General features: G+C 44.0%; 1 protein-coding gene across 6 annotated transcripts in view; it reads right to left on the bottom strand.

The window, feature by feature from the left end:
- epha7 (eph receptor A7) overlaps nucleotides 1–20,241 on the bottom strand; it is a 75,355-nt gene that overhangs the window by 8,503 nt on the left and 46,611 nt on the right. For 4 of the 6 annotated variants that reach the window (XM_053643880.1, XM_053643890.1, XM_053643865.1 and 1 more), the window contains 6 exons: nucleotides 7,738–7,862; nucleotides 6,464–6,638; nucleotides 4,805–4,913; nucleotides 4,023–4,078; nucleotides 1,134–1,259; nucleotides 590–775 (listed from right to left, as the gene is read on the bottom strand). In XM_053643880.1, the coding sequence (XP_053499855.1) occupies nucleotides 590–775; nucleotides 1,134–1,259; nucleotides 4,023–4,078; nucleotides 4,805–4,913; nucleotides 6,464–6,638; nucleotides 7,738–7,862 (777 nt within the window). Of the gene's footprint in view, nucleotides 1–589; nucleotides 776–1,133; nucleotides 1,260–4,022; nucleotides 4,079–4,768; nucleotides 4,914–6,463; nucleotides 6,639–7,737; nucleotides 7,863–20,241 lie in introns of all 6 variants that reach the window. The other 2 variants (XM_053643905.1, XM_053643897.1) reach the window with 2 other exon arrangements.

Genomic DNA, 20,241 nt, shown 5'->3' with positions numbered 1-20,241 from the left:
CAGCTGTGGGAAGGTAATAAACTGATCATCTGAGCTGAATTAGTTGTATTTACACTTTTAGGGCGTTTGAGATGCATTGAAACGGAAAGTCGCGAACACGGAATTTGAAATGAACAAGAAACACCTAAGGAATCTTTCTACTAAGCGATGAATATGCATGGTAGGCTAATTGTAAACAACTCTACCGCTCATGTGTATTGTCATACTCGCAGTGATTCACTGAAAAAAAAAAACAAACCACAATAACAGTTTCGCTCGTAAATACCCAAGCGCACGGATACGCATTCCATACATAGCGCTCTCGGATAATTTGCATATTTCGTGGGGATTTTCCGACATCACAAACCAAACCGCGCTTATACGCGAGTCGGCTTTTCACGGAAGCGGCGAGCGTGCTAAGCTATCGCTTCCTGTCAGTTGCACGTCCTGTAGCGATAGTTTTTCCCACGCATGACGACATCCCCTTCTAATTTGCGTGCCGCGCTCTGATTGGGTTAAAAGGACTTCGTGACGTCGCGATTCAAATGACTCAAAGTGCTAAGCGGATCCTGTGAGGTACGGCGACGTTACTGTGTGTGAGGGAACTGACCTCTGGTGACCACGCCTTCTAGATGGACCACATTGGGATGGTCGAACTGTCCCATAATGCTCGCCTCACACAGGAAGTCCCGCCTTTGCTTCTCCGTGTAGCCCACTTTGAGAGTTTTGATGGCCACGGGGACATCCCTCTTCCCAGGAAGCTTCAGGCGACCGCTGCACACTTCGCCGAACTCTCCTAACACACACACACACACACACACATATGTGTGCCTCAAGCCATAACTGCATACATCCTGTTTTGTGTAACACCTTTGCATCAGAGCAGTACGAAAGTAGCGGTAGCAATTTATCAAACGATGACGCATCCTTGCGCATTCTCTCCTGAGGAGATATATTAATTACGCTACGACTTCACCCTCCGCCCTGCAACCCTCTCTTCCCACAAAGGAGCTATTAATAATCAGAAGAGAGGAATGCAGCAAGGGTTGCTGAAGGAATAAATATTTTGCTATCACAGTAATGAACAAGCAATGCACTGTGTCTCTATATGTGCGTGTGTGTGTGTGTGTGTGTTTGAGGAAAAGAGATCTCACCTGCGCCGATCACTCTTTCGATCTTGATGCACGAGGCGTCCAGCTCCTTGGCGAACTGATGCACGGCCCTGTTGGGGTCTTCGTAGGTTTCGGGGTCGATGTAGGTTTTGGTGCCTGGAAATTTAACTGCAGAAGGGTAAGAGGATTTACTGTTACGATTAAATGCGATGGGCGGAGCCAGCTAGCTAGAAATTTTGTAGTGCAAAGTGTCAGATCTTTTGGCTGAATTCTTCCTCAAACCGGGAATCGAAACGTCATTCGGTCGTTTCGTCGACCGGGAGCTTCCCCGGATGGAGCTACGCGGGGAGGTTAGGAGTGCGGCAAACCGGAGACGTATGGAGCTGTCGCTTGCTGCCTAATGGCTGTCGCAAATCTGGTGCGCTGTTTGTACTCTGCGAGACGCGGCTCGGGTTTAGAAGCCGCGGACTCTGACGCCGGAAATGAATTAGCCTTGGGGTAAAACGCTAAGCTGGCTATTTTTAGCTCGCGGGTGCTTTAAAGAAAATGAAAGGAAACCCAAGCTGCTACACTTCCCCTTGAGGGGGGGAAAAAAAAAAACCCCAACAAAAAACACCTCACCGAGCTAAATGACAGGAATACATATTTGCGCTAAACACGTACAGTGTCACGGAGTTTAATTTGGTTTTGCATTTTACAACTACAATTTAGATTCCTGTTGACCCACGTAATTAAGCTAGCTAATGACGCATATACATAACTCCCCCACCCCCACCCCAGAGTACTCGTTACCTAATTAATGCCCGCCATGTTCCCTCCCTCTCGAACGCGCTAATTATAATCCTACCTGTCAGCTCTGATACGCCGGCCCGTTTAAATGAAACTGCTTCAGACGCTACCGGGCCGCGTCATGCTGCGTTAAAATCGGCTAAGGTTTGCTAACGAGTAATTGAATGATCAAACGGAAGTAATCTGCTGGCGCTTGTCGGAAACCGGTGCGAATACAGACGTTGTTTGAACTCTGCTAGCGGTGTAAACATGGCGGCCTACTGAGGCTGATGTTCCTCGTATTCCTGTAATTACAGAGTCTGTCCGACCTGTCAGCGCCGCTGATACGACGAGCCTTATCCCTGCGTCTCTGACAAATTAGGAGCGCGCGCAGCGAGCGCTCCTTGGGCTGACCCGGCTAACATCGCCATCTCGACTCTGAGCGCAAGGGCACTTTATTAACTTGGCAGCTCCTTGTTTGTAGCTTCCTTGCCCTTTTGTTTGCTAGCGGAGCGGCTTGGCAGGTACTCAGCATGCACTTCGCGTGCTAGCGAGCGCCACTAGTCACGTTGCACGCGTGGGAGCTAGCGCTGCCACCTTGACCCTTTGTTTCCAAATCAGCAGTTTGCCTACAGCGCATCGTTAGCGGAGCTAGTCTGGGGAGGCCGGCGGCACGGTCATCTCTAGGGGCTTCATTAGCGAGTGCTGAGGGATACAGGTTTGTTGGGTGAAAGGCCTGAGAGCAGGGGCTTAGCATCCCAGGCAGAACAATCCAAGAGCGTAATATCTTAGCCTGACAGCAGAGATGCTAGCATTGATGCTAGCAAGTGTCTGGGACAAGAGAGCGCTCTCATTTCTCATTTTTACTGACCTGTTTTCATTTTTTTTAAATATTGGAGCTGACTAAACTTCACTTGACTCGGAATAACTTTCAGTATCGGTTCAGTATATTTGCCGTGACTTTATGAGCGACGACTTAAGAACCCAGAGATCGCAGTACCTTAGCCATGATAACGGAAACTTTTATGCTAATGCTGAAAGTCTAGGAACTGAAGCGCTCTGGAATGGTTTAAACTCTCTGGAATGCGAATGTTCATGCTAAAAACGTCCCGAGGATGGCTTTCCTCTCAGAAGATTTAGAAATGCTAGAACATGTAAGATGACCCATCTTATTCACGTCAAACGGACATGCTAATGTGCTTGTTAAAACCACGTTAGTGAACCTGAAGTGCCTTGAAGAAGTTGCTAACACGGATGCTAGCCTATGGAGGGAAAGCGTCTCTCTTATTGATGTTTTCGAAACGGTGAAGCTCACAAAACTTTGCAGGAGAAGAAAAAAAAAAAAAAAACAGCATATATGACACCATATGTTAGCCATAACAGAAAAGAAATAACGTAAAGTAATGCTGAAATGTCGGCACGTGAAGCGCTCTGACAGGAATGAGGCGAGATGCTAATGCTCATGCTAGTATCCTGTGCGTGGAGCTCTCTTATTATGTGTAAATCCGTGATAAACAGAGACGCTAATAGTACTGTTGAAATGTTTTTGAAAATTAAGTTGTTTTTTTTATTTTTTATTTACTGTAACAGCAGATAGAGAAGATGCTAATTCCGATGCTAAAATATTGCTAAAACGCCTCATTTTTTGCTGTGTTTTTAGAACACTGGCAAAACTTGACCAAAGACAAACAAGTTTATGATATTTTAGCAACGTTTAGCTAAAATATTGAGAACTGAAGCGACTCGGCTCTGACAGGAAAGACAAGAGATGCTAATACCGGTGCTAAAGTGTTAAGGAAGGGCATTGCTAATTGTTGTTTATTTACAACTCGATGTAACTCAATATCCTCGCTCTGAGTACAACCCCCGCTCCCTCCCTTTCCTCCCCCAACTCTAACAGTCTCATTACAATGCTCTGGAATGACTCTTAGCTCTGACAGGACAGAGGAAAAATGCTAACACTAGCTAGCAAGGTTGAACACGATTTGAAATGTTGGGAACTGAGGCGATGCTAATTCTGGTGCTGAAATATTGAGGGGACGCAAAGCAACGTTTAACCGCTACGATGAACGCAACACGCCTCCTTCTCTTTCCTAATAAACTTTTACCGCTTGAGGGTGTGTATATGTGTGTGCGGTCATGCTAGCAAATCCTGATACTCACACTGGAAGTACAGCTCTTCATCTCCCTCTTGGTCTGCTTTACTGTAGCCACAGTGCCTTGAGAGAGAAAGCGAGAGAGAGAGAGAGAGAGAGAGAGAGAGAGAGAGTGCGAGACAGATAGAGAGAGAGGGAGAGAGAGAGAGAGAGAGAGAGCGAGAGAGAGACTGTAAACAGGTTGAACCAAGTCACAACTGATACAACTAACTAACTTTTTTTTAACAAATAGTTTTTTTTTTATTAAATAATGTTTTTTTAAAAAAAAAATATATATTTTTTAGGCTTAAACACCCTACAAGTCCCTCCGAATTAGCCGGAAACGATAACATATCAGAACTGCTGTTCTGACCAATCAGATTCGAGCACAGCATTCAGCCACACACAGGCATGCTTGGACGGGATGGGAGAGGATGAAACACACACACACACACACACACACATCAGCGAAAGGAAACAAAGTGGACTTTCATCCTTTTCCGGAACATCATTCCTTTCTACAGCATCCATATGAAAAAAAAACCTCACAAACAAAAAAAAACATGCAAAACCAAACAAATAAATAAATAAATAGCACGTTCTCGTTCCTAGGCATGGACACTGGTGACACAAGTGGCATGCTGATGGGTGAGTGTGATCAGCTCAAGGTGGGGGGGAGGGGGGTGTGTGTGTGTGGAGGGGAAGAATCCACCGTGACGCCCGCGAGAGACAGGAAACAAAAGGCAAGCACATGCCGGAGCGGAGGAGACTCACAGGAGCGGCGAGTCAACGGGGGCCGCGAGAGCGTACCTTCTCCCGATGATGAAGCCGAACACCATGAACACCAGGATGATGGTGCCGGCTACTGCCACCACGGCGATGATGATGACCGGGTTCTGCTCGCTCGACACAATCGTGGCTAACACACACACACACACACACACACACAAAGAAAGCACGGGTTGTTAAAACAGCCTGCGATTACATAACACAACCACATTAAACCGATCGTACGTTAATACAACTCCACGTCTTTATTATATGCAAATTGTGAAACATAAACTCCACCCCTTTACTCCTACGACGTGGAAATCCAATCCCGTATCTCGGTACCGCCCTTGCTCGCTGATTCCGACAAATTCCGTCCGCTCCCATCTACAGCGTTCAGACTCGTTCGATCGTAGGAACTACGCGCGTCCCGGCGTATACACGAGAGTTAGAAATCAGCGTAACCCCCTTAAAAATGTTTTTTTTTTCTTTTTCTTTCCCCGGCTGCATTTCTGGTCTATTTTAGGGGCTCTCTCCGAGTGCACGGTTCTACTGTTTCTGAAATTGGGCTTAATAGTTCCCAGCGGTAACGTGCTGCCCTTCATTTGAAACAATGACACATTCAGGTTGGAGCGTTTCACGTTCGGAACCGCTTTCTCTCCGCCGCTAAAAGAGCACTCGCGTCGACAGAGTGCTGAGGGAACAGGATATGCGGCTCCGGCTCGATAAATTATACAGCGAGACAGCAGTATTTAAAGAGCATGTCATGGTGGGGATTTTGACAGGCGTTCGCACTTTTTGTTGTGTGTGTGTGTGTGTGTGTGTGTGTACGGCGTAGTCCTGCTCGAATACCGGCTCGGAGCAGGAAAACCGCAGAACGCTGAGATCTGGCAACTCGTTGGGAACTCTTCTGATGTGGATAAATCATGGATAAACGATTGCTTTAGAAATAAAACTAACAGCGATATGACTAAAGGAACACAATATTCTCTTCATTACGTATTTTCAATTCCTCCTAATTGCCGGTCATTTTGTTTCTCTTATGATGGCAACCGTGTTTGAAAAACGCTGAAGGTCGCACTGGGGGCGTGGTCGAGAACTGGATGCGAGCGCGAGGCGGAGTCACGGAGAACGGTAACGGATGGACGGGCGCAGCTGTGTGCGGTCAACGAGGAAGTCTATTTATAGGCTTTTCCGTGTTTCGCTGAGCGCCTTCTGACCCGCGAGCGAGCGCAGACGCCGCTGACCTTGTCGCTGACCTTGTCGGTGACCAGGCCGAAAGGACTGGAAACGGAAAGGGTTGCGGGGGCTGTTTTTGTTTTTCTTTAAAAGGACTTTTCATTTGCCAAGACAAGCGGTGAAAAGAACGTCGGAATAAAAACAAATAAAAAGTAAACACTGCGAACACGGATCATCGTATTCAAAAGTTTACACCCCCCCCCCCCACCTGTATCTTAATGTGTAACGTTCGCACCTTTCGTAATAGTCACGTACGAGTCCCTCGGTTCTCCTCGGTGTCAAAAGATGGATCTCAACATCCTATAGCGAACTGTTTGAAAGGGGTCAAATACGTAGGAGATGCCGGAAAAAAGCAAAGAATGTGCCAGACCTGGAGGATTTCTCTGAAGTTTAACTGCTCGGGACAAACAAGGGACTCATAAACGACTATCACGGACCACAAACACATCATGTAATCCATACCGCTTCCTGACGACTCGTCCTTGGTGGTGACCTCGAGCCTGGGCCCGAAGATGCCGTACCCGGCCGAGGTGAACGCTCTGATCTGGAACACGTACGCCGTGCTGGGCTTCAGGTTGTTCACCGTGGCCGACGTGGACTTGGACTTGACCGTCGAGTAGATGCGATCTTTCTGGTCCTTTACATTAAAAACAAGCAAACACACACAATGATTTTCTCTATTCATGCTGAAGGAAACAAATACTTTCTCCAGGCGCTTTACGCCTGGCGCTCCAAGCGCTTTTTATCCGAGGACCTGCAAGGGTTTCGCTGCCCCCCCCTTCCCCCACCCCCCAAACACGTCGAGGAATGATATCGAAAGAACGTCAGCCTTCGCACGCGCGTTACTGTGGTAACTGTGAGAAAGAAAGCTGTCGAGAGCAGCACTCGGTGTACAATGGGCTCGAGTCTCGAGAGGTTTGCATACGATCTGCTTCTCTTTCTCTCGCACACATGTTGTTAACTTAACGTTAAGGATTATTGAGGGAACGCTCGCCTCTAATTTTCCAACCACAGCGCTGGATCAGCCCAGGAAACCGACTGATCTTTAAACCTCTCCCTTTTTTGTGTGTGTGTGTGTGTGTGTGTGTTTCAAAGCTTTTGTGTTAACTCTTAGATGAGTGTGAGTTACAGGAAAGACTCGGCCGACGTTTTTTTTTTTTTTATGAGAATATAAATCTTTGGTGTCTGATGGTTTCCACTGGAGCTAGAAGATGCTAGGAAGGAAAAGTAGTGAAAGCTGAAGAAGGCTACGGGGGAAATTATTTATCCGTACGCCGTAACACCCAAAGGTCGCCCTTTGTGCTGACCCTTCGAGGCAAGACGTCTGAACGTGTGCTGTGGTATCCGAGAGAAAGTGTGAGCGGTTAGATCCTTGAAGTCCTGTAAGTTGCGAGGCGTTCCACGGCACCGCTGATATCTTCTAGTATGTGAAAGAAAACCTCCCGAGTGCCTTATTCGTCATTGCGATTACTAGAGGAACGTGTGAGAGACCTGATTCGTCTGTTTGCGGGCAGGGAGAATGCGAATCTACAGCGTAGAGCACAAGGGAAGGCGAGAAAACCGGGGTGATGACAGACAGGTACCCACACAGCGTCGAACTCAAACGCGGAGACAGGAGAGCATTCTTCCTGCTTTCAAAACACACACACCTACGCGTTCACTCTCTCTCTCTCTCTCTCTGGATTTCTCATTGCTACCTTCTCCCTCGATCATTTCTCCGACTTTAATCGACTCACCTTCTCATAGTACTTGATCTCATATTCGGTGATGACTCCGTTGGGGTGCTCGGGTTCCTGCCACGAGAGCTGGACGCTGTGCTCCAGCACGCGCTCCTTTATCACCTCGCTGACCTGAGATGGAGCTGAAACACACCGAGAGAAAGACTCAGAAAAGTTGCGACAGCTACTGTATATGTAAACTCCACAAACATCAGCCCACTGGATCCGATACTGCAAACAGTACACACACGTACGCACTTCTCGACTGTGATGAATATGCACGCGGACGCTCCCGAATGTTTACGGCTGGTAATGGAAATTTCAATTACTGAGCAAACAGCGGAAGACCTCATCCCAGCCAGGAGGAAAAAAGAAAAGCGTCTCGAACGCCAATCAACTCGAATTAATTCCAACCGTGTGAGTGCCTCCTGCGCCCCCAAAAGACGGCCGAGACTCCACAAGCATTTTTATATCTTTTATGTATCCGCTGATCATCATTCCGATTACCCACAAGCGCGTGACGGCACCTTGCTACGATCCTTCACCTTTTTTCATCTCTCTTTTTGTCGTTTTTTTGCCATCACGCCTGTTGATCATCATGTTATTACCCATTTATTGTGGTGCCATTTCTATGATAATAATAATAATAATAATAATAATAATAATAATAATAATCACGTTTTTTTTGTTTGTTTGTTTTAGCACGAGCCGAAATGACATCCGTCTACATTACCGTATGCTACGCTAGTTTCCTGCGTTCAACCCGTCCTAGCAACGTGTCTTTCAATCTTTATTTAAAAAAAAAACAACAACAATACAATCGGAAAATACCATAAATTGATGAATCTACAAGTTTGCGTTGCAAGGGCGCGAGTATAAACACGACGAGGATGTAGTGGATGAGATTTCCTGTTCGGTGTGATGACGTTTAATTCCCCCGACAACCTCTGTAGTACCGTTTAGCCACCTGTTAGTAACCGTCTTTATCAAGACGTGTAAACGTTCATATAACCCCGCCCCCCACACACACACAAAAAAAAAAAAAACCCTCTTACGAGAACCTTTAGCTGATCCGTGAAAAGCGTTAAGGGGTAACCGCTGGAGGTCGTGACCTCGCTGCTCGGGGTCTTTGCTCTGACCCGTTCGTGAACGACAGACTGCGGATTATATCCGCGTTCGAGCATCTGACGCTAATCTGAACGACAGCGTGCGCCTCCGGACCGCACCAGTCGAACTCTGTTTTGACACGTCTCGTGTAATCGAACTCAAACGGTGCGCCTGCATCAGCGTCGCTAGGACACACACACACACACACGTGCTAACAGATCGCTAGACGTTCGGTATCATATTATAAAATAAAACACACATACGCAAAGCTGTAAAAGCTATCTAGCTCAGGAACGGTCCTTAACTGACGTTTTCTAAGCCGAGCTCCGGTTCTAACGTCGCTGCTAAGCTGTCTTTCGGTCACGTTTCTTCGCCGGTTGCTGCACTGACAGTCATCGTATGCGCCGAGTGTCAATTACCCGAGAGGACGAGGCGTATAGCGATGCCGATGGCGAGGGGTTGCAATTTAATATGACACTTGTACACTTGAGAAGGTTCGTGGCTGAGTAATTGGATATTTTACCCTCTTCACTGTTTGTCTGTCACATGATGGGCGGTTTGGCGCGCGAGGCTAAAGGGGCCTTTCGCGACAGTCGACTCTTTACCGTAGAGATGGAGGACGGGACGGACAGCCCGGCTATTACTGGAGGACACGGAGAGGTCCTCACACGCTGTTGTTATGTCTTATATGCGTGTTCCTGCTGTATTTAGCATGACAACTATCCATTTATCTAAGTGTCCATTCCAAATCATTGGAATTTCATCTGCATCAGCCTACACGTATGATGCTTAGCGTCTCTATCTAATATTTATAGAAGGAAAAAAAAAAAACACGTAGAGAAAGTAAATAATCCTACACACACACACACAAAAAAATATGCTAATTAGATATTTTCATTTGATGCTAATTTTGCCTTCGGGCTTAAGCTAAGGTTTGTGACGGTCTGTTCAAAAGCTAGAAAGCAAGAAATGTTCTAGACGCCTAAGACCTTTTAAGGGTTACTACTTCTGAGGTAAAACGAAACCGTTCTGTGTCGATTCTGTCTACATTTTAATTGCTAACTGCTTAGCGATCTGGCTAATGTACCTCAGATGGCGCTAGGTTTCACATGCGGATACTAAATGGTTATTCAATAATTAGCATGACACCGGTTGATGATTTGCGACTTCGTGTTGGCGATCGTTCAGAGATTTACCTCAGATGAGCTGAATATTTGACTGTATTACTGTTTGAGAGAGAGAAAAAACAAAAAAACAAACAAATTGAATGCTAATATGAGAGCCGTCTTTTAACCAGTGCTCTGTAACTGCCGTTAATGCCATCCTCCGGACTCGCTGATTTTTTTAACCACACCTGAGGGGTGATACGTCGGGCAAAATTGTCCAGAGACCAGATAGCTAACGGTAGCAACATTAGCGTGGGTATTAGCGACCTTCCGAAACCTCATGCTAATTCAGGAGGAAGTGAGCTTCCATCATGTCCTGCATTAGAATACATTAGAGCTACATTATGCATGGGGATTTTTAATATCCTCGACTTTCTCCTCTATCTCTCCGTCTATGTCACCCCTCCCCCACTCTTCGTCCTCTCTCTCTCTCTCTCTCTCTACCTTTAGCAGGAGGGAAATGTCACTTCATTATAAAAACTTCATTATGAAAGTTTCTTTTTTTTGGTCTTCTTGGCTTGGGAAAGATGGTGATGAGTGGAATATATAAGCTCATTTCTTTCAATTAGGAAAGCTATTCGTGTCGAGACTGAACACAGACGGACTCCTCGTACGCCCACTCTCAAGTCTTCTCCCTGCTAAATTTTCAATTACTCACCCGGGAAATCGGGGAAATTAAGCATGCGAGGGCCAGATTGCCGCTTCGGCTCGGCACATGCTGTTAGATATACGTGCGATGACCTCATTTTAGCGTGATGGAGCAGATTCTGATAGCGGCGTAATTTGATGTGTCATAGGAAGTGGTGCAGACGGCAATGGGGTGGAAAGGGTGGGAAAGAGTGCGTGTGTGCGTGTGTGTGTGTATGTGTGTGTGTGTGTGTGTGTGTGTATTGGTAAAGCATAGCATGTGCAGTAGCCTCTGGCTCTAATCTCACTGTTAGGAGCTTTGGAGCTTATTCCAGCAGTCAATGGACAGAGAGAGAGAGAGGAGGAAGTGTCCTAGACCACAGTTAACCCTCCCACAGGGATGCCAATGTCCGGAATGTGCGTTTTTTTTTGTTTGTTTGTTTGTTTTTTTTCCGTTTGACAATTTTCAAAACTCCTTGGTCTTACAAAGATTCTAATACTTTAACATACATACAAACAAATAAATAGACAAACAAAGCAAACAACTAAGTAACTAAATACATAGAACCACTGAAAAACAAACAAACAAACAAACAAACAAACAAACTGTGGGGTAACAATACACTACGGTCACGTTTGGACTTGACTCACGATTCGATTCGATTCGCAAAACGAAATTTGAATGAAGAAAAATTGTGACCGAAAAGATTTCTTTTATTTCCGAATCATAACCAACGCAAAACGATGCGAAACATAACGAGCCCCGTAGCAGAAATAGAGCTCCAAAGTCGGCTAAAGTGCCCGCTTCCTGTGGCCTCTTCCTCGGGCACCGTAGACCACAGAGACGCGTATGTGGTGTTGTTTGAAAGCTAATCAAGTGCTCTTTTTAAACATTATAACATGGTCACGTATAGTTTATAAGGCATGTCGGTCGTTGCACTCCACTACTATTGGGTTTACGGTCACTTCACTAGCCGCAGGCTCTCCGGGAAAGAACGCTATCATGTGACCAGCCTGCTCTCTATATACTTTAACTCTATGGGATGTCTGGTGTTCAAACGCGCTTAATTTCCATGTTGTACACTCCTAACAAACAAACAAATAAATAAATAAAGTAAACAAATCAACCAACCAATCCTCAAACCGTTCCACACGTTTCCACTGAAAAAAAGTGGTGGCTCTTGGCTGCCAGAATTGGTCCGGTTCCAGCGTTTCCAAATGCTTCTGGCATCATTTAGTCACCACGATAAAAAAGCTTGTTTTTTGCCATCCCGTGTCTAATCTTCACACCTGCGACATGCTTCTCTCCAAACCGACTCTCAGCCCAAATCCGAATCCAAACACGTTTTTTTTTTTTTTTCCCCAATGGAACTCGATATTTTCCCGGACCTAATCGACTCTTGCGCATCGCTTGATCGACGTGTTACCGCCTGTCATCCGTTTATTTTATTTATTTATTTTTTTTTTTGCAAATAATTCTGACTCACATGTTGCACACCAGGGTAGTCTAGTTCAAACAAGCTAGCTCGGAGGAAAACGGTTACGCGGCGGTTCTGGAGCGGGAAGAAAGCAAATCGATATCGAGTATAACTTCAGTTGTTCTCCATGGCGTCTTTATCGCTTTCCACATAACGTCACAGGGTGAATTTATCATTACTGCTTGTGTAGTTGTATAATGTTTTAGTTTGTAAACTGGTACAAACCTGCGGTTGTCGCTGTAGAGTTCCAGGAACATACCGGTGGGGAAAAAAAAGGGTACTGGACGGATATAAGAAGAGGGAAAAGACGTGCAACACGACAAGAGCAAAGAAGAGGAGAGGAGTGGGTTCTTTTCAGTCAGTAGGGGCTCAGTGAGTCAGAAAATAGAGCAAGTAGCCATTGATGTCCAGCGCTTTGATGAATGTAGAGAGGAACTGATGGTACTGCAGTGACAACATTTTCTCTCCCACTCTCTCTCTCACTCGCTCGCTCGCCCGCCCGGAATGAGCCTCTTCAGCCACAGTAACGGAGAGCTTTGTCAGCTTCAATTAGAGCGAGGCCAGAGAGGCACTCCAGCCCAGGCATGCAAACACACTCGCACACATCCACGCGACAAATCCTCCCTTTTAGACAAAAATGAACGGATGACTCACGCCAGCGATTTACGTGTCTCGGTTTGGATCGTAGTCATCGGTGAGTAAAAAAAAAACAAAACAAAACAAAAGAAATAGATAACACGGGTCAAAGCGTAGAGGGGAAATCCACACTTTATATTCACAGTCTCTTCCAGGTCTAGTGCGTCAACCCTGGATGAGAAAATTCACACCTGACACAGTCCGTCCTCCCTTCCTAAACAAATAGGGCTCAAGGTCCCTTTCCAGAACCTTCACGCTAACCGTCCCTCAGTGCTGGAATGAACTTCCGACGTCAATCCGGACGCAGAATCCGTCACCGTCTTCAAAAAACAGCTAAAGACCTACGTCTTGCGTGAACCCCTAAAAAAAACAAACAAAAAACCCACCTACTCTGGCACTTACACCTCTATTCTGCGCGCTTTGCTTTTCTAGAACTCAATTAAACGATCTCAACAACAACTGGGTCTCTCAACAGGCACTTTTATTCACTGCTTAACACGTCTTCCACTGAATTAGCACTGTACCGTACTATACACATCTACTTTCACTTACATCAGTGACAGAAATTCGAATCGTGTTTTGCAAGATCAGATTAATCTTCCCTCAGTAGTGGACACCAGACGTCTGGACCCTCCTACGTACAGCATGAGCGCATTATTCATCCATCCTGCGTTCATTTCCGCCGCGTTAGCGTTAGTGCTGAATCTGGAGGCTATCCCCCATCCCCCCCCCTCCTCCATATGTAATATACGAGTGCGTATCTAAAGTGAATTTAAATGACAGTGATGGAAAATCATCCTCCTGCTTCTCACAATCAGTGGCAGTGAAGGTGGAGGAAAGCGTATTTCCCAGAAGATCCCAGAACCTCGGCGCATATTAAATGAAAAACGCAGCAACACGGTTGCGTTATTGCGTTGGAACATCTCGCACCGTGCGGAATAAACTCGTGCCGTACAAGCGTTCGAGCGAACCGGTGGACCGTCTCCGTCAGAACCCCTGCGGCGGCGCTGCCGAGATCACGCTACACGGAATGGTTTCGTCGCACGTACGATATGCACGTCATGTCTATATATATTCAGTACGTAGCACAGCTTGACGCACTATACCTTACTCACTTATGTTGTACCTGTAGGACACCTTTACTATGCAACGGTACCTTTAGTACCTAGTATGGAAAGCCCAGAAAGAATAAAAAAGTTACACTTTCAGCCAAAAATGTCAAAAAAAATATATAATCATTTAAATAAAAAGAAGGCTCATTTTGCCCTAAATAGAATATACAGGTTCTTCGAGCACTCACACACACACACACACACACACACACACAGGAAAACCAGACTCTCACTCACTATAAAAGCAGTTTAGTGAACACGCTGCACTTTATTTACAGCCTCAGCTGACCTTTCGCAAAATGAGCGGCTACAAGACGCAGCTTTCTGCTCCACCGACTAAAAAAAGCATTGATGTGTTCGTCTTAATAAAACCGCATGCTGGAGCTTTCAGCGAACGAGCTAAAGAGCGCCAACCTCGTCATCTAGAACAATGCCGAGGTAACGCCTGAGGCCGCGTACACACACAAACAGATACATACAAATACAAAAATCCGACACACAACCGTAAAGCTGTTTGTTTTTGGGGGTTTTTTCGGGCACCGTGACGTTGGTTTTTGTAATCGCTTGCCAGAAACGGGTGTAAACTTGTCATATTATTCTTCTCATATGAGATTGCATAATACTATTTAAAAAAAGCAAAAATTCTTGTTCTTCTTGACAGGACTCAGGTGGGACCATGAAGATTATAGTCTTAAAAGGAGTGTGTTTATTTTAAAGTCTTAAGAGACGACAATACTTAGCAGTCGCTGTGGTTTAAATGTAATAACTTGAGCCTATAATAAATTAAGCCCAACACTTAACCAGAACTTGCAGCTTACTGATTCATCTGTTGAATTTAGAGCTACATTCCTTCCATAATACATATAATAAGAGAAAGTAACATAATACACAGTGAGAAAATTCATAACTAGTCGGAAACTTGTAGTCTTCGAGTCCAGAACTTGTAACTTGTACCTTACAAGTACATAGATAGAAGGTTGTAGCTAAATGTCTATAACTTGTAGCTTACAAGTCCATCATTTGTAGCACACGCATCCATCTCTTGAATTTATAGCTACATTTCTACAATCATACATTTAATAATAAACAAACAAAAACTATACACAGAGACCTAATTACACTTAACTTGTAGTTGGTACGTCCATAACTTGTAGCTTACAAATTCATCTGTTGAACTCGTAACTACAATTCTGCAATAATATACTTAATCACAGACATGATATACTAAACATATACATAAGCTAATTACAATTCGTAACTTGTAACTTACAAGTCTATAATTTTTAGCTTACAAATTCACAAACTGTACCTTATACAGCCATCTATATGTATATATATGTTTCTGCCATTGCACATGAATGGAAACTATATATAGTGAGCTAATTACACTTCATAACATAGCGTGTAGCTTACAAGTTCATAATTGTAACTTGTAGCTTACGAGTACAGAACTTGTAGTTCATAGCTTGAAGTTATGTCTATGAATTGTACTTTACAAGTCCATAGGTTATAGATTGTGGCTCACAAACCCATAACTTGTATCTTACAAGTCCATCTGTTCAGTTCATAGCTACATTCCTGCCATAATACATTCAACAACAGTTAGTCAGCTAATTACAAGTCATGACTTCTAGGTTACAAGTCCATAACTTGTAGCTTACTACTCTGTTCATAGCTACGTTTCTGCCATTTTGACTAATGTAAGCCTTTAAAATGAAATGATTTCTCAAACAATGTTTAATTTGTCTAAATTTTTAAAGGTCTTATCTTATTTAAAAAAAAAAAAAAAAAAAAAGCATATGTTTTTTAAAATGAGCTTTTGGTAAGTGCTGAAAAGCAAACAGTTCTGGCTCATGGACTCAGACGACAGATGTGAAAATCTGAAATTAAAATTGCGTCGAGGAAAGTGAACAGACGTTATGGTCACTCAGGAATAAACCTGCGCTTATTATCTGAATATCTCCATTGTCGGGAAGGTGATCGTAATCATCAGACCTCATATGCTGCTTAATCACCGATCAGGACACGGGCCATGTGGTAATTTCTGTAACACGCATGCACACACAGGCTGGACATACTCCACTGAGTGAGGTATGAGACAGGCCGAGACGTGTCTTCACTCAGGGAAAAGAGATGTCTTTGGAGTGTGTGGGAGTCAAAAAAAAAAAAAAAGGGGGTGATTTTTATCTTTTACACCCCATGTATATGCTGCATATTAACCTTTAGGGCTTAGCAGACACCCAAACACATGTATACAAACATACTCACGCAACGACACTATATTAAATAGCGTTAGACATAACATAAATAGATAACCCTGCTGAAAAAAAACCAATAGAAACCATTACAGAAATTCCAATTGTTTCCATTACAAATATCATTAAACCATTACCAAATGTGGTGTGTTTTGGGGCGTATTCTCTTAAGATTTTATGGTTTGTATTGGTTTCCACTAGACATAAACAAGCCACCAATAGAACCCAACACATTACCTGTAGAGACCTACAAGGACAATTATAGTTTCCATTAAAACCAATACTATTAAAACCATTATAACTATTAAAACCATTAGAATTTCTGTAATGGTTTCTATTGCTTTTCATCAGGGAAGTTGCGCATGTCGATTAAAGGGATTCAGGATAGAAGTTTGATTCCAAGGCAAACTTTTTGAACAAGCTGTGTGAGAACTTGTTTGTGAGAAAAGTAGAAATTTAGCAACTAAATAATGAGGGTTAGAACTATCTAATTAAACTAGCTATCAAACAAGCTATCAAACTGTCACGCTATCTGGCAAACTATCGAATTAGCTATCAAACTGTCAAGCTAGCTATCAAACTAGCTGGTAAATGATCAAACAAGCTATCAAACTGTCAAGCTAGCTATCAAACTGTCAAGCTAGCTATCAAACTAGCTATCAAACTGTCGAGCTAGCTATCAAACTGTCAAGCTAGCTATCAAACTGTCAAGCTAGCTATCAAACTAGCTATCAAACTGTCGAGCTAGCTATCAAACTGTCAAGCTAGCTATCAAACTAGCTATCAAACTGTCAAGCTAGCTATCAAACTGTCAAGCTAGCTATCAAACTAGCTATCAAACCGTCGAGCTAGCTATCAAACTAGCTTGTAAATGATCAAATAAGCTATCAAACTGTCAAGCTAGCTATCAAACTGTCGAGCTAGCTATCAAACTAGCTTGTAAATGATCAAATAAGCTATCAAACTGTCAAGCTAGCTATCAAACTGTCAAGCTAGCTATCAAACTAGCTATCAAACTGTCAAGCTAGCTATCAAACTGTCAAGCTAGCTATCAAACTAGCTATCAAACCGTCGAGCTAGCTATCAAACTAGCTTGTAAATGATCAAATAAGCTATCAAACTGTCAAGCTAGCTATCAAACTGTCGAGCTAGCTATCAAACTAGCTTGTAAATGATCAAATAAGCTATCAAACTAGCTAGTAAACTATCAAACTAGGTGTATTCTGTCAAGCTACCTAGCAAATTGTCAAGCTAGCTATAAAACTGCCAAACTAGCTAGCAAACTATCAAGCAAGATAGAAATCTAAACATCACTCTAGCTAGCAAACAACAACAACAAAAAAATGGCTAACTAACACTATCTGACAGCTGCTCATCAAGAGATTATTAACCTTATTATTAATTATTCATTTAAAGTCACATGATTCAGTAACTACTTTTGAATTATTCAGTAACTACAGTGAAGCTAATTAGCAAAAGGTATGCAGTTATGAGAGCGAGGAAAGTTTAGTCTCGACCCACTGACAGGTCCTGGGAGGGAAATTTTAACTAGTTAACCTTTAAACAACAGTGAATTATCAAGCTAAGCTAATTCTCAACCTGATCCCATGACCGAGGTCCCGCTGACATTCCATTTAACACACGTAAACGTATAGAGTATAAAGGTAAAAGATATTCGCTAGTTAACTACATTTAGCGCGCTGGCTAATTCCACGCTACAACACGCAACCCTGTAACTTATTAAAGAGCGAAAAACAAAACAAAACAACAACCCATTATCAATGGGGGAAACCTTTTTAAAAAGTGAGCTCGTTCTTGAGAGAGGTTCTTTTTGGTAAGTTTTGGCACCCCGGTCAAGGAATCACCTATCATATTTTGATGTCCTTCCTACACTATAGTCAACTAGGACCTGTAAATAAACATCAATTAGATAGCTGTGCGAATAATAACAACATCAGCGAGTGTGTAGGATTTAAATAAACACAGACGCACACGCGCACACACACAGATACCACTACACACTGTCATAGGGCTGCGGGGTCTAGCCAATCACACGCACTGATAGGCTATCTCATACTGAATCCTACACTCACATCCTGTCAGACAGACAAATCCTCTGACACACACAGATATACTGTAGCTCATCAGGTTATTCACCCTCACCCACCCACCCACCCACACACACACACACACACACTGAACACTTCGACACAGTTGCATGCACTAATAGATCTGTATCCAGTCTCCCACAGGACATACAGATTAGTATGAGATCATATCAACCGCAATTAACTGCGGAGAGAACGAGTGATCAGCGCCTCGTTGGGAAAGAAAGACCGAAAGAGAGAGATGAAGGGAGAGAGAGAGAGAGTGAAAGAAAAAGTAGGAGAATATTCAAGGATCAGTAAGACGGCGTGAGAAAATGGTCACAGATACAAAATTAAACAGGTGCTAGATAAAAAAGAATGAGAGAGAGAATCAGAGAGTGAAAAAGAAATGGTGACAAGAACAAAAGAGGAACGCCGTTAGAGAGAATAACTGAGCGAGAGGCAGCCGAAATGTGAGGGAAGCGAGGGAGATGGATAGAGAGAGACGAAGACAACATTAGAGGATGGGAGAGAGAGAGAGAAATGGGAGGCTCGTGTTCGGAAAAACTGCAGAAAGGCGAGAGATGGAATGTGGAATGTGTGTAGAAAAAGAGAGAAAGAGGGATACAGGCATATAGAGGAGGACGTGCGTAGATGATGGAGAGAGTCAGAAACGGAGAGAGAGAGAGAACAGAGGGAGACAATAGAGGATAAGAGAAATACAGGACTGAAAAAGTGAGGATGATGAAGAATGAGTGAGAGAGAGAGAGAGAAAGAGAGAGAGAGAAAGACAGAACAGAGGAAGAAAATAGAGGATAAGAGAAATACAGGACTGTGTAAAAGTGAGGATGATGAAGAATGAGAGAGAGAGAGAGAGAGAGAGAGAGAGAGAGAGAGAGAGAAAGACAGAACAGAGGAAGAAAATAGAGGATAAGAGAAATACAGGACTGTGTAAAAGTGAGGATGATGAAGAATGAGAGAGAGAGAGAGAGAGAGAGAGCGGCAGACAACAAACTTGAGGAATTAGAGACGGGATGAGAGAGAGAGAGAGAGAGAGAGAAAAGAGGGAGAAAATAGCGGATAAGAGAAAAATAGGACTATGAAAAAGTGAGGATGATGAAGAAAGAGAGAGAGAGAGAGAGCGGCAGACAACAAACTTGAGGAATTAGAGACAGGATGATAGAGAGAGAGAGGGAGAGAGAGAGAGAAAAGAGGGAGAAAATAGCGGATAAGAGAAAAATAGGACTATGAAAAAGTGAGGATGATGAAGAATGAGAGAGAGAGAGAGAGAGAGAGAGAGAGAGAGAGAGAGCGGCAGACAACAAACTTGAGGAATTAGAGACGTAATGATAGAGAGAATAAAAGAGAGAGAGAGAGAGAGAGAGAAATCAAGCTGGAGAGGATACCACAGAAGCAGACAGGAGTATGGATAGACACAGCAAGAGAGAGAAGAGGGAATGATTGAGAATCAGAGTGAGAGAGGAAGATAAATCATTGAGGAGAAAGAGAAACAGAGACGGAGACGTATAGAGAGATGGACAGAAAGAGAAGCCAGTAGACAGGGAGGTTTTTAAACAAGAAGAGGGAGCGAAACAGAGAATCGGAGGTGATTAGAGTCGGAGAGACAGAAAGAAAACAAAAACCGCCCCTCATGAAATGAAACGATGACAAGGACGACAATGTCCCCTTTCAAAAGAGCGTCCACGTTCATTTTCCATCCCCTCTCTTTCTCTCGCTTCTTATAATCCCTCGCTCTATCCCTCTCATTGCTCTCACCTCCGGCCGGGGTGCGGGCTGGACAGGGAGGGTGTAGGAGGGCGAGGGGGAGGGGTTTCAGGTTTCTCTCAGAGACTCAGTGACAGCGATTAAAAGACGCTTAAAAAACAACACTGCACAGTATATCGTCAGTGACGCAGGTATGTAGCAACACACACACACACACACACACACAGCAGCCACAACAATCTCTCTCAGACATCAATAAATCCCACAACACTCACACCAAGCAAGTTCCAACTACGAATCAAACACCACAGAATCCTGGGTGTGTATGT

The sequence above is a fragment of the Ictalurus furcatus genome, chromosome 2 (assembly GCF_023375685.1).
Source record: "Ictalurus furcatus strain D&B chromosome 2, Billie_1.0, whole genome shotgun sequence".
NCBI classification, from domain to species: Eukaryota; Metazoa; Chordata; class Actinopteri; order Siluriformes; family Ictaluridae; genus Ictalurus; species Ictalurus furcatus.
The sequence above is the reverse complement of the archived record's forward strand: the minus strand, read 5'-3'. Positions and strand labels throughout refer to the sequence as shown.